Raw genomic sequence first — 25,864 nt, 5'->3', positions numbered from 1 at the left:
ATTTAATTTATTGAGTGAAATAAGAGTATGTTAAGCATTTTAATTAGCAAAATTCGAAAAATAAGATATTTAAATACGTCCACTCGAAATAAAATATTTAATAATTATTTTTATGATTTAATTAATTAAATTAGTTAGTATTTAATTATGGGTAAATTTTAAAATTTTTAGAACCCTTAAATATACAAATTTCAAAACTTGGAGGACTTAATTAGTAATTTTAAATTGGGATTTAATTAAACTAAACACCTAGTTAATATTTCTATTTAAACCCAAGAAGAGTCCTACCCTAAATCATTCACCACTCACATACACTCACACTAAAACACACTGCACACACACTTTGGCCGTGAGATTCAAGGCCTAGGGCAGNTTTTTTTTTTTTTTTTTTTTTTTTTCAAATTCCTCCTAGCAGCAACCTTAGGCAATCATCACACTATAATCCTTGATTTATTTAGCCACTTTTCAAGCCAATAAACGCAACAATCCGTCTTCGTTCAGCTTCCGTTTTCCCACGCGTTCATTTATCGATATTTCGTGCGTTTTTAACGCAAAGGCAAGTCTAAACCTTTATTTTATGCATTGATCATGTTATACAATGTATTTTGAGACAAATTATGAATGAAAACACATTGTTTTGATTGTATGTATGCTAGAACTTGATTAAAACTCGTTTCGATACATATTATGCATGAACTTCTTCGTTTTCTCGAGTTTTTAATCTCTGTTTTCACTGGACCTATCCTAAGGTTTGATGCTATGTATGGTCATGTTTAGGGATGTGTTTATATGTCATTAGGTGGTCCATGATGGGGCAAAGGGCTGCTGGTACCATAAAAAGCGAGTAGAGGGCATGGTCGCGCTTATGGGGTGATCGCAGGTGAGTTCACGTCGGGTTCAATATAGGGCTGGGCAAGGGTGTGTGGATATGGTCTAGGTGGGGTCTTAGGGCCCCTAGGTGAGCCTGGTCTTGGTCTCTTAGGGTTTGGTTAGGCGGCAAGGGCTGAAGTCTCGATTGTCGCATGCACGAGTGATTGTGGCCGCGCGGGTGAGGGTGGTCACGGGTTGTGTGGATTCAAGGGGATGTGGTGCATTATGGGCTGGACCAGAGGCTTAATTTATGTCTAAGGGTTGAGTCTAGGGCTTGGTTCGGGTTTGTTTCGAGTTAGAATCGATAGAAAGTCGTACGGAATGAAAAAGTACCATAGCGTCAATCTTTGGGCAGCTTGTGTCTATTTGGTTCGTTGTGCATAGTATGGGTTTAGGCATGGTTCGGGGCTATTCTAGGGCCTTGGCCAGTAGTTTAGGATGTATTTTATGTATGGGTCGAGTCCCGAGTCAATTGGTACGTCCTAAGTGGTTCTATTTAATTGGGGAGTCGTATGTGTCCGAATATACCTTAGGGGCGGTTTTGGGTATAAATTTTAGTATGTTAGGGCCGCATGTCCAAGGACGATCCAACGAGGTTTACGATGTTCTTAAGTATGTATGCCATGCAAAATAATTATTTTTGAGGTATGCGATTGTCTTGTGGCCAAACTATGTTACATGTTTGGAAGCCGGAGAACGTGTGTGGAGACCTCTCCCACCTCTTTGGAGGAATTATATTATGTTAGGGAGTGGACATTTAATCCAAGGGTTGTGGTGATCCCTGCAGACCCAGTACTATGATTTAGTTTGATCAAATGAATTATATTATGGGCCACTTGCATTGAACAGAACTCTACGCAAAATGATTTATGATTACGATTATTATGACAAGCATGAAAATATAATTTTTATGAAAATGTTTATGCAGGAAAGTCATGTTATACATATTTATGTTTATATTATGCTATGTACGAGCTATGTTAAAATTGCATGAATTTTATTATGTATTACTTGTTATTTACGATTTATGCATGCTGAGTCATTAGGCTCACTAGACTTGATCGATGCAGATAATGTAGTTGAATAGACGGGAGGTGATGACCAGTGAGCAGGCTCGGGCCAGCGACAATGCAAACCCGAGGACCTTATAGTTCACGAGTTTTATTATGCATATTTTAAAACTATTTACTCTTCTTTTATTGCACCGATTTTGGTGATTATTATGCTGAACTTTTATATTATGTTGGATTTTTCAAATTATGGTGGATGTTTTAACTTGATTTCATGGTTGTGGTATTTAAAATGGTGGAGTTTTAATATTAATTTTATTTTGGTATGCGTGGTGACCATTAAATTGTTTTACGTGTTAGATTAATAATAAATTATTTCAAAAAAAATTTCAATTTTTTCCGTAAATATTAAAGTAGTAGTATTATAAGATACGGTTCCTGACAACCTAATCGCACTAATTTGTAGAATCACTTTGGGGGTTATCTCTAGTTCATTCCTATTATAAAATAGTGAATGTTGAGGATAAGCTTATGTGTAGGACAGAACGCTTTCCGTTTTACCAAAAGCTATAACTGGTGGTAATGGTGCAACTCAAATATTTTAAACCGCACAGCAGCTCAAGCACCACGGTTCGATCGTCATTTTACCAAGCAGGGAGAATTATTGAACCCAAAAATCTCCCTCTCAATAATTGTACTGCTTGCAATCAATGGGAATCGAACACGTGACATTGGCTCTGATACCAATTGCAGGACCAAGCGCTTGCCGCTTTATCAAAAACTATAGCGGGTGGTAATGGTTCAAATCAAATCTTTTGAACTGCACAGCAGCTCAAGCACCGCGGTTCGATCGCTCTACCAAGCAGGGACAATTATTGCACCCAACATTACGAATTTTAATGATTCTCATGAGAAACAATATAGAATCACCTATGTGATAGAGAAGTGAGGCCGCTTCGAAGGAATTGCAAGGCTCAATTCTAGACCCTCTTGCAAAACCAAGAATGTGTCATGGCCAAAACGAACACAATCATGAGAAATTAATAATATCAGAGAGGGTCATGTGTGAAGTATATCTTAATTTACACAAACAACTATACAGTTCAAAGACATGATGTCTACTGTCAACCAGTGAATTAATGTGCTTTCACAAAGGAAGGTTCAAAGGGCAACACCTACCTATCCTATGCAAGACTCAACCGTTTTTCGACTTATGTGCAAACGTACGAGCGCGACTTAGATTTGTCGAATGTCGGATCGATCAAGGCAAAAATCGCGTAGCTAGGCTATGCCATGCCACCTTTTATTATTTTTTTTGGAAGAGACCTTCCACGTCATGTAAGACCTTTCACATGTCTTACTGTTGGTGCTCAATCTGACTGGATGTTCGTGCTTCGTATGTTTGCCTATTGATGGCCACATTTGGCCTTTCATATGGATGCTAAGTAAAGGATGTGTCAAGCTAGAAAACACACCAGAAACATCCACTTTCTCTCTCGTTCATGCTTTTTGTCTCCTGCTTACTCCATACGCAAACTGCTTGTGGTTCTGCTTGTTCCGCTGATAAAGTTCAGGTACTATTCGTTCGTTATTATGGTGATATAAGGAAAATAAAACACATATTTTTCATTTCTTTCAAACTAATAGACTTCGATAAATCATAGGAATAATTAAATAATTGTAGCAGACAAACAATGAATATACGTACATTGGCGTGGATAAATAGTTAACATGATAAATGCAATATATATAATACTATCGAAATTGATTAATCAACATTTTCAAGTTCTTTCAATTAATCCAATAATCTTACCAAAAAGTTGAAGGCAGAACAAGTAATCTAATTAGGTGGTTGGAAACAAGGCCAAAAGTATTGCTATAAGATTGCCAAATTTGGATTTATGGCATGAAAATGGTCGAAAAGGACGGCCCTCCCAACTTTGCGGAGGTGAATCCAAAGTTACTTACCATTCATAATTTTTAAAACATAAATATTTTTTTCATTGTAAATAAATGTACTACATGAAAAATGAACTTTTATTTAATATGATTGGCAATTAACATAATTAATTATCGTTAAAATATCCATATTTAACCTAGCATTCACCCAATTATAAACACGGATAAATTATAATATTTGGATAATGATTATTTTTTCACTTTTCTGAAGTTTTGATTGTTGGCACTTTAAATTTCATAACCACAACAAGATCTTTAAACATTCATGTCAAATTATCAGAAATAAATACTATAAAACATACCGGAATCCATAATAGCAAATGTGTTTTGGATGAAGCCTTCCACAACCAAATCTCCTTAATTCTTCAATGGATCAACAAGTTTCTCACTTTTGATTCCTATTAGAATTTCTTTAATTCTCTCTTGAATGGGGAAGGAAGAATAACTACATGTATATATATAGATTTGGTTTGGGGACTACAACCATTCAACATGTCCCTTCAATGTGGCCTTTGCAAAGCAATGTGTCCCTTGCCAAACACCACATTAAATGACACACTTTCATTAGAATCCCATCAATCCTAATACTATATGATTTCTACACATTAAATTCCATACTTTAAATATATAATTGAGTAGACTTTATAAATCACTTATTAGACTCAAAATTAATTAGATAGTATATATAATATAATTGTTATTTAAATATGTAAGCCCATTGAAGAAAATAATATTTCTAACAATCTCCCACTTGGGCTTCATATGTTTCTTGATCGATTATATTATATGGACTTGAATGCGCAAAAATTAACTATCCAATTTTCTTAGCAACAATCTGGTCCATCTAATATATCAGAATGGAATCAAAGCAATCTTTGTTACATTTATTCGTAACTAGATCCATCAATGGTCACCTTACTGATATATTCAATGACATAGATCAAGTATGGATGTGTAGCATGGAAATTACATGCAATGTGATCAACATGCCTAATTCCAACTAGTCCAACATTATTCTTTAATGAGATCAAATAAATCATAAGTAACATTCAGAGTTTAAGAATTGAACCAAATAATTTATTCTGCAGAACACAAACATAAAAATGTATATATGTACCAAAGAACATCAAAATACAAACTCCCACTAGACATGTACATCATCAAATAGTACAACACCCATACGAGCAGTATGCTCGTGAAAGACCTTAGGTGGTAATCCTTTAGTAAGCGGATCCGCAATCATAAAGTTTGTCCCAATATGTTCTATAGTAATTTGACGACTCTGAACTCTTTCTTTAACAACAAGAAACTTGATGTCTATATGCTTCGATTTTGAAGTGCTTCTGTTGTTATTGGAATAAAGTACTGCCGAATTATTGTCACAATATATCTTCAACGGTCTTTCAATGTTATCAACAACACGCAGCCCAGTGACAAAATTTCTCAACCATATCCCATGATTAGATGCCTCGTAACAAGCTACAAACTCTGCCGCCATAGTGGATGAAGCTATGAGTGTCTGCTTGGCACTTTTCCATGAAATAGCCGCTCCGGCCAACAAGTAAATATAGCCTGAAGTGGATCTTTTACTATCTTGGCATCCAGCAAAATCAGAATCAGAATACCCAATGATCTCCAAATTATCTGATTTCCGATAAGTGAGCATGTGATCTTTTGTTCTTTGCAAATAACGCATAACTCGTTTGGCTGCTTTCCAGTGATCCATCCCTGGATTACATAAATATCTGCCTAGCATTCCTACAATGAACGCAATATCTGGACGCGTACATACTTGGGCATACATCAAACTTCCTACAATTGATGCATAAGGAATTTTCTGCATATCCTTTTGTTCCAACTCATTTCTGGGACACTGACTCAAACTAAATTTATCGCCCTTAGCAACAGGGGTGTCTCCTAGAGAACATCCTTTCATGCCGAATCTATCAAGAATTCTTTCGATATAGCTCTTTTGTGATAACCCAAGAATGCATCGATGGCGATCTCGATGTATTTGTATACCTAATACAAAAGAGGCGTCCCCAAGATCTTTCATCTCAAAATTCTTGGTCAGAAATATCTTGGTTTCGTGCAATAAGCCTATATCGCTACTAGCAAGTATGATATCATCGACATATAATACCAGAAATATGTATTTACTCCCACTGAACTTATGATATACACAATCATCAACTTTGTTTACCTCAAAACCAAATGAGATAATTACTTGGTGAAATTTGTGATACCATTGACGAGAAGCTTGTTTGAGACCATAGATGGATTTCTTTAGTTTGCAAACCATTTTCTTTGGGTCGCCTGATACAAAGTTTTCTGGTTGCGTCATGTATATCGTTTCATCAATGTTACCATTAAGAAACGCAGTCTTAACATCCATCTGATGTAACTCTAAGTCAAAATGAGCTACAAGCGCCATTATGATTCTAAAAGAGTCTTTCGTTGAAACAGGAGAGAAAGTCTCTTTATAATCGATACCTTCCTTTTGAGTGAACCCCTTGGCAACTAGACGTGCCTTATATTTCTCGATATTGCCTTTTGAATTCCTTTTGGTTTTGAATATCCATTTACAACCAATAGGTTTGACACCTTCAGGCAATTCAACGAGATCCCAAACGTCATTTTCCATCATGGATTTCATCTCATCATTCATTGCATCTATCCACTTTTGAGAATTGGGACTTTGTTTGGCTTGATGAAAGTTGATTGGATCTTCCACCATGCCTATATCATTTTCATGTTCTTGGAGAAAAACAAAATAGTCATCCGAAATTGCAGTTCTCTTTTCTCTAGTGGATCTTCGTAATGGCATATTTTCTTCAGATTGTTGAGTTTGCACTACAGGAGTTGTTTCTATATTTTGTGGTTCTTCTATATTGCCTTGATTATCCAAATTTGCTTGATTATCTATTGTAATAATGTCATGACCATTTTGAATGACATTTTGACCATTATTAATTGCAACAAAAGGAATGTTAACAAATTCCTCTTCAAAAGCAATATTTCTAACCTTATCTCCCTCCACAAACTCAACTTCCTCAAGAAATTTTGCATTTCCTGTCTCGAAAATATTCTTAGTAGTAGGAACATAAAATTTAAAACCCCTTGAGCGCTCAGAGTAACCAACAAAGTAGCAACTTACAGTTCTAGAGTCCAGTTTCCTTTCATGAGGTTTGTAAGGTCTTGCCTCTGCTGGACAACCCCAAATATGAAGATGCTTAATGCTTGGCTTTTTGCCTGTCCATAGTTCATAAGGGGTTTTCGCTACTGCTTTGCTAGGAACTCGATTGAGGATGTAAACTGCAGTTTTTAAAGCTTCTCCCCAGAGTGATTCTGGCAAAGAAGAATGGCTAATCATACTTCTTACCATATCCTTAAGCGTCCTATTTCGTCTTTCAGCAACACCATTCATGCTGGGTGTTCCCGGCATTGTGTATTGCGGGACGATACCGCATTCCTCTAGGTATTTTGCGAAAGGTCCTTGACGTTGTTCACCAGATCCATCGTACCTGCCATAGTATTCTCCACCACGGTCAGATTTGACGGCTTTAATTTTCTTGCCAAGTTGATTTTCAACTTCAGCTTTGAATATGTTAAATACGTCTAATGCTTGAGACTTCTCATGGATCAAATATAGGTACCCATACCTTGAATAATCGTCTATGAACGTAATGAAATATTGTTGGCCATTCCATGAAGCTGTAGGAAATGGTCCACAAATATCAGTATGAATTAGTTCTAAGACATCCAAGCATCTGTTTGCACCTAATTTTCTTGTGTTTGTCTGTTTCCCCTTTATACATTCAATACAAATTTGAAAATTTGTAAAATCAAGGGGATCAAGGATTCCATCCGACACAAGTCTTTGAATTCTTTCTTTAGAGATATGACCTAAACGCTTATGCCATAGTGTGACGGAATCTTTATCAATTAATTTTCGTTTTGTACCATGTGAACTTGTGTGCAAGGTTTCATTAAATGAGACAATAGTATCCAATAAATATAGGTTGTCATGTAAAGATAAAGAACCAGTACCAATGAGATTTGAATTATGAAAAAGACTAAATTTATTATTTCCAAATGAACAAGAGTAACCAAATTTGTCCAAAACAGAAATTGAAATTAAATTTCGTCTAAAAGACGGTACAACATAAGTCTCTTCCAAATTCAAATAATGACTTGTCTTTAATAACAACCTAAAAGTTCCTATAGCCTCTACTGCCGCAGTTTCACCATTGCCCACATAGATGAATCTTTCAGCATCATTTGGCCGTCGGCTCCACAGGCAACCCTGCATAGACACACTTATGTGAGTAGTAGCACCAGAATCTATCCACCAAGTGTGTTTAGGTACAAAACTCAAATTAGCTTCAGAACAAACTAAATTGAGAAGCGAACCTTTCTTGATACGCCAGTTGGCGTACTTGGGACAATCTTTCTTTAAGTGATCTACTTTGCGACAAAAGAAACATCTAATTTCTGTATTCTGTTTCTTTTGCTTCTTGTTGTTTGATGTCCCAACTGCAGCTTCTTTTCCTCTTTTTCTTTTCTTGTCCTTAAAGGAAGTTGCTAAGTTTGCACTTTCGATTCTTTCTCGCTTTATCCTTTCCTCTTCTTGCACACAATGAGATATGAGCTCATTAAGAGTCCATTTATCCTTTTGAGTATTATAACTCACCTTAAAATGACTGTATTGCACAGGGAGAGAAATCAAAACTAAATGCACCAGCAAATCATCGGATAGTTGTAGCTTCAGTGCTTTTAGTTTGGAAGCGATATGAGACATCTCCATTATGTACTCCCTTATGTTCCCTTTTCCTTTATATTTCATGGACACAAGATTAGCCAAAAGAGTACTTGTCTCGGCCTTTTCATTCTTTGCAAAACGTTGTTCTATTTCCTCTAAGAACTTAGTAGCAACTTTCTCCTCGGACATAGAGCCCCGGAAAGTTTCAGGAATAGAGCGTTTCATGATCATAAGACTCATGCGATTAGAACGATCCCATTTATCCATGTTCGCCTTTTCATCGGCAAAACCCCCTTCAATAAGAGGTACAGGTCGTTCCTCCCGAAGCGCAAAGTCCAAGTCCATACAACCCAAAACAATCATGACATTCTCTTTCCAGTTCTTGAAGTTTGTGCCATTAAGCACATGAATGGAATTGATACTAGCAGATATAGTAGAAGCAGAAGTATTGACTGAACAAATAAAAGATAACATATCATGCTCGAAATTCATAATCACATCATCATTATAAAATAAATAAATATACATATGACATGATTAAATAATTCACATAATGGTGGGCCCTAAAACAAGATACCTAACACAACATTGATATTTAATCTTTGGACAAAATATCAATTGCAAGTGGTATTCTTGACATGGTAATCAAATACTTAATTAATTAAATTTACTCAAATAGTAAGTCTTTCTTTGGACCGACTTATTATTTATAATGTAAAATAATTAGGAATTAACGTACACTAATTAATATGTCTATTATTTGACCAAATAATAATCTTCTTTTGGGCCGATCATATTTTCATAAATAGTAGACACACATTATAACATTTCAATAATACCATAAATCTACATTATAGAGGTTACTTTGGCAACATATAATTTCAATCAATTTATATTGAAATATTATAACAAAATAATCCACAAGATTGGACATTAAAAAATGNGACATATAGATTAAAAATAATCAAATTCATATCATAATTATAATTAAATAGAAATTTATCATTTACGGTTAATCAATCAATCAATCAACTCAAAATAATAATTAATTGATTAATATTTATTTATTCATATGCCTTAACCGTTAATCCTAATCCTCACCCACTGTGACTACCTCTGTTGCCCCATACCGGCCAAATCGACAGTCGACAATCATAAGAAGGCCATATATACATACGGCATGAGTAAGATTGAATGGGGAGGAAGAAAACAAAGTACATATTGATTCACGGAAAAGAAGGAAAAAAATGCAAATTTGTGTCATTTTCTTCCAACAGTGACCAGATTCTAATAATTCAATTCAATTCAATTCAATTGAACAGAAACATTTTCGGTCTACATGACAATCATTAAAAAATGAAAAAAAGTAGGAAGAAACAAAATACATAAATGCATGTGGATACAAAATACATAAATACATGTGGATGAGCACAGATTCATTTACGCAATTCATCCGAAACAGTATAAAATTTTAATAATTTAACATGAATGATGGCTCTGATACCACTTGTTGGCACTTTAAATTTCATAACCACAACAAGATCTTTAAACATTCATGTCAAATTATCAGAAATAAATACTATAAAACATACCGGAATCCATAATAGCAAATGTGTTTTGGATGAAGCCTTCCACGACCAAATCTCCTTAATTCTTCAATGGATCAACAAGTTTCTCACTTTTGATTCCTATTAGAATTTCTTTAATACTCTCTTGAATGGGGAAGGAAGAATAACTACATGTATATATATAGATTTGGTTTGGGAACTACAACCATTCAACATGTCCCTTCAATGTGGCCTTTGCAAAGCAATGTGTCCCTTGCCAAACACCACATTAAATGACACACTTTCATTAGAATCCCATCAATCCTAATACTATATGATTTCTACACATTAAATTCCATACTTTAAATATATAATTGAGTAGACTTTATAAATCACTTATTAGACTCAAAATTAATTAGATAGTATATATAATATAATTGTTATTTAAATATGTAAGCCCATTGAAGAAAATAATATTTCTAACATTGATAAGAAATCTCTGTTTACCTTTTGTTTAGACAATTAAATAACCCCCAAATATATATTCTTGATCTCTCCGAGGTAAGCGAAAGATGTAGGTTGTAATATAGAGACCAGGTTTGGAAAAACTATAGACAGAACAGCCACAAATCCAGCACAGCGCAGCAACAAAAGAAGAAAGGGAGGATAAATCCAAGTCACGTTTTATTGCCTGCCTCGCCCTTCAACCTCAGGCCATGCACTCGCTTTAATTCTTTTTTTTAAATGTAATAAAATTATTACTCTGTCGGTTGACATTTTAGCCTTCGAAAAAACAATTACTTGGGTTCATCAAAATCTCATCTTAAATAAAACAAATAAAAGATGTTACGTACTGATCTTATGGTTAATTCACAAAATTAATGTATGTGGAGTGAGATTTATAAGTTTTTATTATTCATGATCTCATGTACATAAAAAAGTAAAAATTTAAGGAATTGTATTAAAGAAGAAAAAAATAGACCACACGTATCACCTTAATTATGAGTATTTTTAGCAACTCAACCTAGGCTCAATTGTAATCAACATAAAGTTCAAACTTATATAATTTTCTTCGAAATTTTGAGATAATTACGCCAAATATCATGTTAAATTTTCATTGAGCTAAATACCTACATGTGTAATGAATTTGGACATTTCGGTTTATTTGTTAATACGAAAATTGTGTCGATACCTCTGTGAAAAATATCGTTGAGCTAATATCCCTCTATGTAACATATTTAAATATTTTAGTCTTTCTATTGTTTTTTTGAACATGCAGACCCATGTCTCTGTGAGAAAATTATGCCAAATACCAATCAATTTTTTTTCGTGTATTTCATTCTTTTTTCCCTTCAATATAGGATTAATTAGCACAATTATGTTTAAAAAATTGTGGGAAAATTTGATTTGTAGTAAAAAAGAAAATTTTTAGGAGTTAAAGTGGCTAAAATGTTGAATAACTTCAAATTCTTGTTGAGTTAATACCATTATAAATGAGGGTATTAGTTCAACATTTTAAACAATTAATTATAAAAAATGCTCATCTTCTGCTACTAATCAAAGTTTTTCGCACTTATTTCGATTTAATTGTGCAATTAATCATATAATGAACGTAAAAAAAATGAAAACATGAAAAAAAAAAATTATGGGTATTTGTCGTAATTTTCTCGTAGAGACAAAGATTTGCATGCTAAAAAAATATAACAGAGACTAAGATGTTCAAGTCTGTTACAGATAAAGTATTATTTGAACGAAAATTTTGCAGAGAAATAGATACAGTTTGTGTATTAACAAAAAGATTGAAATATTTAAATCCGTTGTACAATGATATATTAACGGAACCAGAATTTCATTATTATGTCTCCAAATTTTCAATCGAAATCAAATGATGATTAGACCTTCGACAAACAGAACCAGAATTTCATTCTTATGTCTCCAAATTTTCAATCGAATCAAATGATTAGACCCTTCGGCTAGTACGTGGAATAACCAATATTATACACATGTCTATAACCATATCAATAGAATGTAATTTTTTTAAAAAATATAAATATATTATGAAACTTTGCTTGTGACCAGCCACGTTTTGTGATGGGTGTAGGTAGACCATATGTACTCTATAGCTTGCTTTACCCGACAACCTATGACTGATTTAACAGTTGGCATCTCCAACACCAACAAAACATAATAAATACCCAAATTAAACCAAGAAAATCAGACCAAAGGTTCAGAGTGTAGCCGCCGCCGCGATGTCAATCTCCACCACCATCGCTTCCTCTCCTTCGCCGTCGCGCTCTCTTTATATCCCCCGCCATGATCGCGCCAATTCCAACTGCTTCTTCTCCCCTCCGCGCCGTCCATTTTTCATCTCCTTCTCTATCAATGCCGCAGCCACTGACAGCGAAATCAACACCAAGTTTTTTTTCCGGGGATGGAAATGGTGGGATCGGAGGCATCAGAGGTGGAGGAGCTGGCGGCAGCGGAGGAGACAATAACAGTGAAAATGAAGGGAACGACGATAAGAACAAGAAGAAGAACAGAAATGAAGCTTTCATGGCGTTGGCAGAGGCTGGGAGGAATCTTGAGAGCTTGCCCGAGGATTTGAAGGCGGCCATGGAAGACGGAAGAATACCCGGATCGATCGTTTCCAGGTACTTCTGTCTGGAAAAATCTGGGTTTCTTTCATGGCTGATGAAGTTTGGAGGATTCAAGGAGAGATTGCTGGCTGATGATCTTTTCTTGGCTAAAGTTAGCATTGAATGTGGCGTTGGGCTATTCACCAAGGTACAATTAATTACGCCAAAAATATTTTTTTCTCTCTGTTACATTTTATTCTTGATAAATAGTGTGCATTCTAGTGCATGTTTCTTATTATGATTTTGACAAAATGCGTGTAGCGTGGCATGGAGCTGTCGAAATATTTTTGCTTCAAAGATCGTATATTAATAATTATACATGACATCAAGATTTAATTCATATCCTTTTTTAAATTCCCCGTGATGCTGATCATTTAATTTACTCGTTTTTTTTTTTCCCTCTGAAAAAGGTCTGTGCTTGGTTGAAAGGTTTTTAGGATATACGTACTGGAGAATAACAAAACCGCAAGAGTTGATAAACAAATCTATTTGATTCTTTTTGGCATGCATGATATATGCATGGGGACGTTAAGATTAGGTATTGACAGTGGATTGTGTAAATATTTTGATGTACATTTGTATGTGTGTGTACTGTTGGAGATTTAATAAAATAAATTTATAAATCATATGATTAAATCCATATATTACAACACGTCATGAATTTATGTCGAATTATCAGAAAATATAAATAACAGCAAACATGTACTATTGATTGATCTAGCGTCGGAGTTATGGATCTTCCAATGAAATAGATAATCGACCACCTTATTATTGCCTTAGATGAGAGAAGGATAGAGATCTAGAATATGTGAGTCGTATATATTCTGTGTTATTTTTCTGTGTCTTGAGGACCATAACCTTAGCAATCTTCGACCCATCATAAAAGACTTAATTGGGCTTGATTTCTACACATAAGGTGGATCATACCAATTTAATTAATACTTTGGAAACTCATAATTAATTAGATCACTTTATTTGGTCTTTCATTAAATAGTTTGTCCATGTACAATTAATTAAAGTATGCGAGCTAACAAAATAATTACAACAATCTCCCATTTGGGCCATATAAGCTATATGTATATTGTACATGCAAAAATTGGATTGAGCTCTTGCTATCGAAACCAAAATATTCCTTAACAATATGGTTTATCAGTTATACCAATATTGAACCAAAACAGTCATCGCTACATTGAAATCACTAGACACATCGATGATCACAATATTAGCATAATCAATAACATAGATCAAGTATGCATGTGTAGCATAGAAATACATAATTCAAAGAGAAATAACAGACTTCAACCAAATGCTAAACCGTAATGAAAGTCATCACTTTATTTCAGAGTAATTCAATTAAATTAACCTTAGTATGTACAGAAACTTGAATCATATCAAATGAGTCAATACTGATCAAACCGAATACAAACTCCCACTGTACAGACATATAAACTATATGGACAACACCAATGTGTGTCACATGCCCATAAACATCTTGGGTGGCCAACCCATGACAAACGCATCTGTAATTACAAAGTTTGCAATAACATGCTCAATTGACACACAACTACTCTGAATCATTTCCTTTCAACTAGAAACTCCATATCAATATATTTTGACTTTGACAAGCTTAAATTGTTATTTAAATGTTGAAACATTTCATGATCGCAATCTTGATTTTGATGTTAACAAAACTTGTTATTTTGTTTCTAATGGTTTATTGTAGTGCACAGGAAGTTGGAACTAATCAGACTTCGAATTGATCAGTTAATTGAGCCAAAAATGAAGCTATCAAGACGCAACTGAAAGTACCAGCTGATTGCCCAAACTGAATCAGTTCAACTGACATATCGAAGAACAATTCAGCTAATGTCCAGCTGATAGGTGGTTCAGTAGGAGAACTTCAGAAGCTTGGCCAGCTGATGAAGAACTCAACTGATGAAAAGCCCGACTGATCAGTTCAACTGAAAGCGTGAAATCAGTTCAACTGACAAGTCAACTGATTTAACCAGCCTAATTGAAGATCAGTCCAGATGACCAGTTAGGAGCGTCAGTTAGGAATCAATCAGCTGCAGATCAAGACAAGATTATCTAAAGTGGATTCTAGTTACGCACAAGGGTAAAAAACATCTGTACTATTGAGAGTACAATAATGGACGTTGCAGCAAAGCATAAAGCCAAAATGTTCCAGAAGACTGTCGGAAAAGTCGAGACACAAATTTCAAGGAAGACGTTCAAGCTACAACAGATACAATAATTGAGTATACTGTACGATCAAGCTTTCACGCCTATAAATAGAATATCAGTGAAGACGTTAAAAAAGTGAGTAAAAGAAGAGAGTGCACGCTTACTGCTTATCAGCTTTCAAGAAGCAATCAGCCCAGAGGGGATACAAAAAGTATCAGCTTAGTTTAGAAGCTCTTTTCCCTCATTGTGTGAGAACATCTTTTGGTGTATTCATTGTTCAGTTCTCACACTCACTTACTCACCACCACCACTCAAATACAGTCTTGCACAACGACATTAAACTTGTGTATATAGTCTTTGACACACAGACGTTAAACAAGTGTTGGCTGGAAGGTGCTGCCTTCAGTCTAGTCTAGGAGTTCATGAGTTAGGCAGTGTGTAAGTCCTAAGCTGGGTGGGTTTGTACAAGGTGTTGTATAAATCAAAGTCTTCTAGTGAATCCTGCCCGAGATAGTAGAAGGGGTGACGTAGGAGCAGTTGAAGTCTCCGAACATCCATAAACATATCTTGTGTATTTTACTGTTTAACTATTGTTTTCAAATTGTTTTGATTAGTTAGAGCATTCGTCAGTTCAGCTTTCACCATAACTGAACTATTATATGGTAGAACTGATCCCCTTCTTTTCATTTATTCAGATTACACAAGTTAAAAGGCTTTCAAATATAGCAGCTTTCTTCACGAAGGATTACTTCGAGTATTTTCTGCTTGGTACTTTAACCAAACTCGATTTAATTCATCGGTGTTAACATTTTTAGAACACGAGCTATTGCAACTCTTGGAGAATATTGTGTTTGAAGCACTTCTGGTGCCCAGCACACGATCTTTCATTAAATATAATGTAGCGGTTTTATTATCACAATTGATCCTCAATGGTTTCTTAGACCAATGATCATTGCCAGTAATAAAACTCTGCAACTTTATTTGGAGTCCAAATATCCAACTACTTCCAAATGTTAGATCTATGATATGTGAGCATAAAATCCTTAGTTCACTTTATGTATCGCATAACCCGATTAATGATCCAATGTCGGGTTTCTTAAATATCTTCCCAACATTCCAATGATGTACACAGTATCCAAACAGTGTTCTCTATAAATCCGAATGAGATTACCACCCGATAAAATTTATATTACCACATATGTAGGCATAGACATCAATATATTATTCTCAATGTTGACTTTCCAATTTACTCACTCCCACTAAAGTCAACATACGAAATTAGTTTGCATTTAATTGCATGATTTCATGCATGCATAATATCGATGTCATTAAAAATTATTGATGTTCAATTTATCAACCTTATCAATCAAAGAACTCATACCAAACATATTTGAATTTCGAAAAATTGAAAAGTTTCATTACCACGTGGATAAAGAAAAACTTGATTTGTCCAAATATGAAACTAAAATCAAATTTCGTCTAAAAAAAACAGTGCAACAAAAGTGTTTTCCAAATTCAAATACCAGAAAATAAAAAAACAAGTTCCTTGATAAAGCTTTTAAAAAAAAAACCAACAGTCATATTGTCATTTTCCATAAGATGTATCTTTCACCATCAGTTGACAACCGGCTCCTTAGGCAACCCTTTCTCTGCACGCCAATTGGCGTATTTTGGACAATCCTTCTTCACATACCCATCAGTCCTTTTGCAAAAAAAACAATTGATCACTTTATCTTGTTTCTGTTGCTCCATATGTTGTGAAGTCCCGAAGTTTCTTTCCTTATCGATCCGGTTCTTTTTCTTATTGATGCAATTACCTTGATAGTTAGATGCCAAGTGAGAATTTTCAATCACATCTCGTTTCAATCTCTCCTCGTCCCGAACGCACTGCGCAATAAGCTCATTCAAAGTCCACTTTTCTTTCTGGGTAGTATAACTTATTTTGAACTGATTAAATTGCACAAGCAGAGAGATCAAGACTAAATGCACTATTATGTCTTCCGACAATTCCAACTTGAATGCTTTTATTCGAGTCACAAAATTTGACATTTTTATTATGTACTCTCTTATATTCACTTTCTCTTTGTACCGCATTGAGACAAGTTTAGTCAGAATAGTACTTGTCTCGACCTTTTCGTTTGCAACGAAACGATCTGTTATTTGAGTAAGGAACTTTTTGACATCATTTTCTTCAAGAATCGCACACCTTATAGTATCTGGAATGGAATGTTTCATGATCATTAGACTCATACGATTTGATCGCTCCCACTTTTCCAAAGAACCCTTTTGATCAACAGTTCTTGAACTGGTCAAAAGTGCGGGGCGATCTTCCCTTAACGCATAGTCCAAATCCATGCAGCCAAGCACTATCATAACATGCTCTTTCCATTTCTTGAAGTTTGAGCCATTATGTACTGGAACGTTGTTCAGATTTGCAGATATAGAAGATGGTATAATAAAATAGAACAAAAAAAAAAACACTCACAATAAATTATAGTCCATGCATATATTTAAATTAAATAAATCACAATTAAAATATATGCATGCAGGTGGTGGGCCCATTAAAAAATACCTAGCACAACCTTGATATTTAGTCTTTGAACAAAAATAACAATTTGTAAGTAGTACACTCAAATATCATGGTTTTTAAATATTAATAATAAATTCGGCAAACAATATGTCTTTCATTGGACCGACAATTGCATGCATAGATAAATCCAAAATTATCACATATTAAGTACCACATATTGTGATAAAAAAATTTGGCCAGAAAATGACCTTCTTTTGGGCTGATCATTTTTCAAATAAATTTAACACAATTTAATATCATATAATATGTCTACAATCTGACAAGAAAATAATCTTCCTTTAGGTCAATTAATTTCTGCATATTTTTGACACTCTTTAAGACCACATAATTATGTGCTTATAATATGGCATGTTTAAGACCACATAATTATGTGCTTATAATATGGCCAAAAAATAACCTTCCTTTGGGCCGATTATTTTCTGCATAAATATAAACCCAAATTTTTTTTGGACATTTATTAAGTTTGTAATCTGGCCAAAAAATAGTCTTCCTTTGGGCCGACTCTTTTCGCATAGATATAAATGCACTCGAATAAGATATATTGTACACAAAATCTGGCCAGAAAATAATCTTTCTGTGGGCCGATTATTTTCCGCATATATCTAGATGCACTTTAAAATCATCTATTGTGTTTGCAATTTGGCCAAAAAAATAGTCTTCCTTTGGGCCGGCTATTCTTTCGCATAAATTGAAACACAGTTTATTTTGAACTTTAATAATATCTACATATCTCAAAAATCACGTTATTAACATGTAATTTAAATTTAACCAAATTTGATATACAAGATATTAAAATATTTGCACCTTATAATAATTCATCCACAAATATTTTATCGAAATAAACAATGACGATAAAATAATGAATAATTTCATATTAATTTTATTTCATGCAATTTAATCTTGAAATTGTCGAATTTAAGGGGGTGTATTCAATGTATGAGATTTATTGACTTTTAATGACTTTTGTAGATTTTAAAAGTCTAGATGTATTTAATTAAGACTTTTACATACTCTATAGAAGTATAGTGGTATCAAAATAGACTTTCAAAGAGTTTTAAAAAGTCAAGTGATATTCAACATTTATTTTTAAAAACTCTATAAAAGTCTATATGTATTCAAATTTTCAATAGATTTATAATAACTTCATAGAATTCATTAACATACAAACATTAAAACTTAAGGTACAACTATAAATTGAAAAAAATTGTATTTGGTTCAACCCAAAGATTTGGATGGATTTTGAAACTTCTAACTCATACACAAACTATTTATTTCTTTCTTTGTCGCTTCACATCACCTTTCTTCTTATCTTTTCTCCTCTCATCTATCTCTATCATTCTCTCAAATTTTTGAAGTGTATCTCTATATATATTTTCATCTTTCTTTTTCAATTTTTTCATTTTTTGGTTGATTTTTCATTTAATAATTTTTTATTTTAATATAATGGGAAATGTTTAATTCTAGAATTGATTTTGTTATTTTTAATTTATAATTTATACAGATTAATGTAATATTCAATAATAATAAAAGATGATCCAAAAAATATTGCTTAATTCTTAATAATTGAATAGTCTCGCAACAACCATGATTTTTTAAATTCTTTTTAGAATTTTCAATTAACATATAAGCTATGATATTTTTATACAAAATTATATCCACACAATGCTAAATAATATTCTTTTCACATGTAGATTATCAATTCAAAAATAAGATTACAGATTAATCAATTAATATATTTTAAAAAATTTACAAACATGCATATATACACATGTAAAGATTAAATGATTTAATTTTTAAATAAATATATTTATTTATTAATATAAATATTGAAAAACTATTTCAATCTGAATATGTTATATATGTCAATAAATTATTGGTTCAAAGAAATTAATAAAAAATAATATGTTATAATTAAGTACAAAATTTAAAAATTCTATAAAAAAATTTCACAAAAGTCTATAAAAATCTTGAAAAAAAGTTTACATGAATCCACATAAATCTGTTTATAAATATGTGAGAATCCATAAAAGTCAATAAAAATCTATCAAATCCATAAAAGTCTATCATTTGAAAAATTAATTAAAAATCATTAAAACTCTCAATTGAATACACCCCACTTAATTTCACAAATCATAATTGAGGAAGTCAAAATTTAATAAATTATCAAAATTCTGGATTTCAAAATCTTGTTCAAAATTAAATAACCAATAAAGGCCTTAAATTCAACCAAATCCCCAAAATTCGAAACCCTAACCCCAAAAAACCGGCGCCGCCACCTCCTACTCCGACGATGAAAGTCAGCGGCGACCATGACCCAGACGTCGCCTTACCATGTCCGACCACTACCATACCATATCAGACCACCAAGCGGCCTGAATTCGATCGAAATCTCCAAAAAAGAGGACGGAATTCGCGCGGCTAAAAGTTCCGAGATTCAGGTAAAAATTTCGATCATTTTACGGTGGTTTTAGATCAATACATGGTATGGATACAAGTTCCTAAGTGTTTCGAACAAAACGCCCAAGCATTTGCCACCGGAAATCGGCCGAATAACGTCCGATTTGCCCAAATCCGACAACCTATCCATAATTCGGAAAATTCGAATTTTCAATTTTTTGATTTTTTTTAATTCGAAAATTAGTCTAAATTTTGGATGTAAAATTTGAAAATACTAGATCCAAATAACATGAATTTATTCAGATCCACATTCAAAAAAATTTTTAAAAAAAATAGATCTGAATCCAAAAATTTATATAATAGAAAATCGTCTTAGATCTGAGAATAAAACACTTTTATGTTTCGATCCATCAATAAACAAAATTCTCATAATTCAACATGAACGTGGCTCTGAAACTAGTTGTTGGAGATTTAATAAAATAAATCTATAAATCATGTGATTAAATCCATATATTCTATGTTATTTTTCTGTGTTTTGGGACCATAATCTTATATAACTTTAGCAGTCTTCGACCCATCATAGAAGACTTAATTGGGCTGGGTTTCTACACATAAGGTGGATCATACCAATTTATTTAATACTTTGGAAACTCATAAATAATTAGATCATCTTATTGGGTCCTTTATTAGATAGCTTGTCCATGGGGACGTTAAGATTAGGTATTGACAGTGGATTGTGTAAATATTTTGATGTACATTTGTGTGTGTGTGTGTACTGCGTGCATGGCTAAAAATGCTAGCTGTAGTGTTTTTACATGTTTCGTTTTGCAACTTTGTTTCAGTATATTATTGTATTCAATCTTCAGTGGCAAGTATATATATGCTTGGTTCACAAATAACATTTCTTGGCTGGTCTTGTAATTGTCATTCATTTTCTTTTCCTAGACTGCTGCAGAATATCACAAAAGGAAGGACAAATTTTTCAAGGAGCTGGAAATTGTTTTTGCTGATGTGGTAAGTATGGGTTGCATCTTCTTCTAATGGATATTTTCTATAAGTGATTTGCAGTTGATACCAAATCTGTTTATCTCCAACAATGAATTGTTTGTTTATAATAACATACTGAATTGCCAGACCTATATTTGCATATTTGACTAACCCCTCCTTGAGCATTAAGATCGCCACATATTATGGCAAAATGTTGGGAGCAGAGATTGAAACTTGGATTTTGGATTGCAGTTCTATTTGAAAGATTTGACTCGTATCATTACAATTGGATATATTTTTTGGCCCTCCTTGAGCATTAAGGTCCCCACATATTTAGGCAAAATGTTGGGAGCAGAGATCGAAACTTGGATTTTGGATTGCAGTTCTATTTGAAAGATTTGACTTGTATCATTACAATCGGATATATTTTTTGGTGTAATGATAAACACTCGTTTTTGCGAACAGAGTTTGAGTCTTTCTCTTATACTCTTAAGTTTGTCATGTGGTCTGCAGATGATGGCCATAGTTGCAGACTTTATGCTCGTATATCTTCCTGCTCCAACTGTTTCTCTTCGACCTTCACTTGCACTAAATACTGGACGCCTTGCTAAGTTCTTCTACAGCTGTCCTGATAACGCGTTTCAGGCAAGTTTACTTAAAATTTACTAAGTTATATGTACTGGGACTGAGAGTGAAATCTTCGTTCAAATCTCAAATGCAGGTTGCTTTGTCCGGAACGTCATTTTCGTTGTTACAGAGATTTGGTGCAATGGTGGTAAGAATATCTATTTTCCCTTTTTCTTGGATTCATTCAAATTTATGAATATCATCTTGTCATTATTATTATTTTTGCCAGCGCAATGGAGCAAAATTGTTTGCGGTTGGCACCACTTCATCTCTGGTAATTTCATAAATGAAAATCTTGTTTGAAAACTTGGTGTTTTTATGTACTGTATCCCTTCGCTATATATCCCCAATTATTTTTTTTCAAGTTTAGTATGACAATGGTTCTTTACTTTATAGGTTGGTACTGTAGCAACAAATGCATTTATAAATGCTCGTAAGGCTGTCGAGCACTCTGCTGAGGATGAGATTGAGAATGTCCCAGTTCTATCAACTAGTGTAGGATATGGCATCTATATGGCCACATCTAGCAATCTTAGGTATGTACGTGATTTTTTGGTTCTTAATGTGATATTGTTATACAAAATGACAATGATAACTTTATATCCTTTAACCATCATATTTTGTCAAACTCTAGATACCAGATGGTGGCTGGTTTTATCGAACAACGGATTTTGGAGCCCATGCTTCATCAACACAAGTTACTGTTGAGCGCACTTTGCTTTGCTGTTCGAACAGGCAACACGTTCTTGGGTTCATTATTGTGAGTTATTGACCTTTCCGCGGCACTCTTATTCTAATCCATCCTCACTGTAATAGAACTCCTAAACCGTTTCGATTTTTTATGCAGATGGGTTGATTATGCTCGGTTAATAGGAATCCAAATAGCTCACTGATCAGAAAAATCGTCAGTCCATGCTAAAGTGAAGAAAGTCGATGTGAGTTTGTCCTTCATTTCAAATCCAAGTTAGTATTCGGAGAATTGGATTGCCTCTTTAAAAAACGAAAGGCATTGGGTTGATGCTGATTGTTAGTTCTCTCAGTTTAAGCATAGAGTTGAAGTAATTAAACGCACAGTGTATCGATGAATAGATGATGTAAATCCATATCTGATCACAATAATAATGCAAAAAATTTGGGTACTTCCAGTATAAAGATTAGGCAATGATCTCATTTTTCATACACTCCCTATATTTAACCTCTGCCTTGTTATCATGTATTCGAACGATGTCACAGCATTCACTTCTATCAATCTGGAAAAAAAAAAAATCAACCACCATAGATATGATCATTTGAATCTTAGAAGAATGAAGAATCTCAACCAAGTTCGAAACTAATGAACCCCAAGATGAATTTCAATAAATTTTGAAAAATAAACCTAAAGATTTTAAACAGTAATGCAAATTGTAGGACCAAACGTTTGCTACTTTACCAAAAATCACTTTTCGGTTGCTCTACCCAACAAGAACAATATAATTTCCCACCCAATAATTTCACTCATTGCAATCAATGAGAATTGAACCCGTGACATCGGCTCTGATACCAATTGTTAAGACAGAACGTTTACCACTTTATCAAAAGTATAGCTAGCTATAACAGTGCAGCTCAAATATTTTAAACCGTAACAGAGATAATTATTGCATTTAACACAAATAATACCTCAAGACGCTTTGTTGGAGGTGTATGTACCAGAATCTTGGAAACAAACTCGGCAGAATTGTTCCCAGAACAAGCAGGCAAAACCCGAGGCCATGCTCGGGTAAACGTGGCAATAACCGGATCATGCTCAGTTTTCTTATCCACGGTTTGGAAAAAGAAAACATGGGGGGCTTCACAGGGATGATCTGATGGCCGGCGTGTGTTGAACATGTAATGTGGTGGCCGGGGGCTCCTTCCCCATGGCCTAAAGGTTTCGATGGGGAACTGTAAGAATCCCCGAGGCATAATTCTTTCATATATATGAGCAGAATAACCCCAAGAAATGGATAACGACCACCCGTTTTCACGGTGGTAACAGATAGTTTGCTGCAGCATTCGGGACTGGTCTGCTGCTGCAGCAGCCATGAGGTGGCGTGTGGATTCGTATCGGTTCATGGAGGGAAAGAGTGGGTCAACAAAGTCGAAATGGTGAAGGGATAGTAAAGGGAATTGTGGGTGGGAGGATAGGAAACCTGATATGTCACCACGCATGTCAATCTGTAATTTTCAACGACAGCGACAATTTAAATTTATAATTGAATTTGAATTATCTAAATAAAATAGAATTTTGAAGCATCCCGTTAGAGTAATTTCTTTCAATTGGCCGGAAATTAAAAAAATAAGTGATCTTATCTCTAATATCAACTTTTTAAACTGAATTTGTACTAAAATTTAACGTATAAGGTGATACTAATTACTTCAAGTACCGCTGTACCACTAATATATACCTGGTGCAATCCTTTGAGGGGAGTGAGGCTAACTCCAATATCAGCAATACAAGACATTGTAGTAAGATCAGCAGCAGGTTTCAAAGTATACCTATATCTCAACAAACAATTCTCCATATCTTCTGCCAACACTTTTGCCAAAGGATAACTCAAAATAAATCCAGCACCTCCAAATCCCTGGCTAAAAGAATACCAATGATTCGACAAAATAAACTCGGACTGCCCCCCTAAATAATAGTACTTTCTATGATCATATCTTGATAGAACATCAACTATATTATCAACAAAAAATATCGAGTCATCGTCCCCCATTACCAACCACCTAAGGTTCTCATTATCTTCTCGGAAAGCCTCCATGATGCCATGTATGATCCGTTGGGCCGTGATGTCGGTGTTTCTGAGAAGTTTTGTGAGATCGTCGGATACTTTGTAAGGAGGAGCTGATGGAGACCAAGGCAGGAGGGTTATCCCCGGGGTTTGATCCAAAAGTAGGAATCCTCGTGTGATGTTTGGACGCCACCAGGATTGGATGTAAGGTTTTCTGTGACGCCAAGCTTTTTCTGAGCCAACCAGGCCAAAGACGAGGTGGCTAAGATTGGTCGGAGAATCCGTTTCTCGTGAGGATATAACTGTCGGAAGAGAAGAAACAGAATAATTAGGATGAAGAATGGAGAGGTAAATGAAGCAAAATGAAAAGATCACAACAAAAATGAAAAAGGTTTTGGGTAGACTAACTAAATGGTTCATCTTTTGAACTAGTGACACCATTGAATTCTATCGATTACTTGAAAGAAACCACTGGAGTTAAATGGAGTTACTTCATTCTGACTTTTGTATATTTTTTTAACATGCGGTGATGCATGTACGAGGAATTTCGATGGGAGGATTTGTAAGATTGGATAGAGAAGTATAAGGGTGGTTTTTTTTTTTTTTTTTTTTTAAAAAAAAGAATTAAGAGAGAAAGAAAATTGTGGAGTAAAGCTCTTTGAAGAATATATATATTTAACGTACGTGAAGATAATAGGTTTTTATCTTTGGAATTGATAGGTTAAAACATTTTTTTTATTCATATAAAAAACATCATATTACCAATATCGCAAAACGAAAAAAAAAAAAAAGATTAGTTACTTCACTCTAAATGTTCCCTTCATGTGCAATAAACATTTTATTGCTCACGAAGGAAGATTATGCTTAATTTAAGTAATTAGAAAGCTTCAAAATTCAACGATAATCTATATTTATTTGACTTCAATATCGAACAAACTCAGAAAGCTTAATTTAGTGGCAACCAACCAGTCAGTCAGTCACAAACTTGTAAATCGCGTACCCCGTACACTAATTATAATTACGAATCCGAAAGTCAACGTAATATGACTTGCACAAAAATTAAAGTCAGCTCGAGATTGAGAAGATTATTATAGTTTATGCTCATCGAAGACATTTTTAATCTACAGACTTATTTATGTCGGCTACAAATTCCACTATTATTTTAATTAAAAAGTGATTTGATTATTAGAAATNTATTCCATTTGCTACTTAGGTGATTTGGCACAAAATATTCAAAAAAATTTATTATATGATTGTGAATGTGGAAGATTAAGTAGATATATTTTCTATTAAGATTGATATATATCTCAATTTTTCCATCTACATATTTTATTCTATCATTGTATCATATAAATAAGGGTTTTCAGTTATGAATTAAAAAGTTCAGAGTCATTCTCTGAACTCACGTTTCTCTCATCTCATCTCCGATATCAGCACTAACGCTTTTATTTTTGAGTTACGTTGTTATCCTGAAGAGCACAACTTGTTATTAAATATTTTTAATGTTATATCAATTGATCCTCTTGACACAACACAATTTTTCTA

At 34.0% G+C, this 25,864-nt stretch overlaps 1 protein-coding gene and 1 pseudogene across 1 annotated transcript; one reads left to right on the top strand and one right to left on the bottom strand.

The window, feature by feature from the left end:
• The first annotated feature begins 12,372 nt into the window (after positions 1–12,372).
• On the top strand, positions 12,373–22,668 carry LOC140991760 (protein RETICULATA-RELATED 4, chloroplastic-like; annotated as a pseudogene).
• Positions 22,648–24,874, bottom strand: LOC140991758 (uncharacterized). Its single transcript, XM_073461901.1, has 3 exons — positions 23,993–24,874; positions 23,226–23,762; positions 22,648–22,819 (listed from the first exon to the last, which is right to left on the bottom strand). Exons 1-3 carry the CDS (start codon positions 24,758–24,760, stop codon positions 22,724–22,726), a joined length of 1,401 nt encoding a protein of 466 aa, XP_073318002.1. The 5' UTR covers positions 24,761–24,874; the 3' UTR covers positions 22,648–22,723.
• Positions 24,875–25,864: the final 990 nt, after the last annotated feature.

Source organism: Primulina huaijiensis, chromosome 13 (genome assembly GCF_012295235.1).
Source record: "Primulina huaijiensis isolate GDHJ02 chromosome 13, ASM1229523v2, whole genome shotgun sequence".
Classification (NCBI taxonomy): domain Eukaryota; kingdom Viridiplantae; phylum Streptophyta; class Magnoliopsida; order Lamiales; family Gesneriaceae; genus Primulina; species Primulina huaijiensis.
Note: the sequence above shows the minus strand (reverse complement) of the source record. Positions and strands in the feature narration are given on the sequence as shown.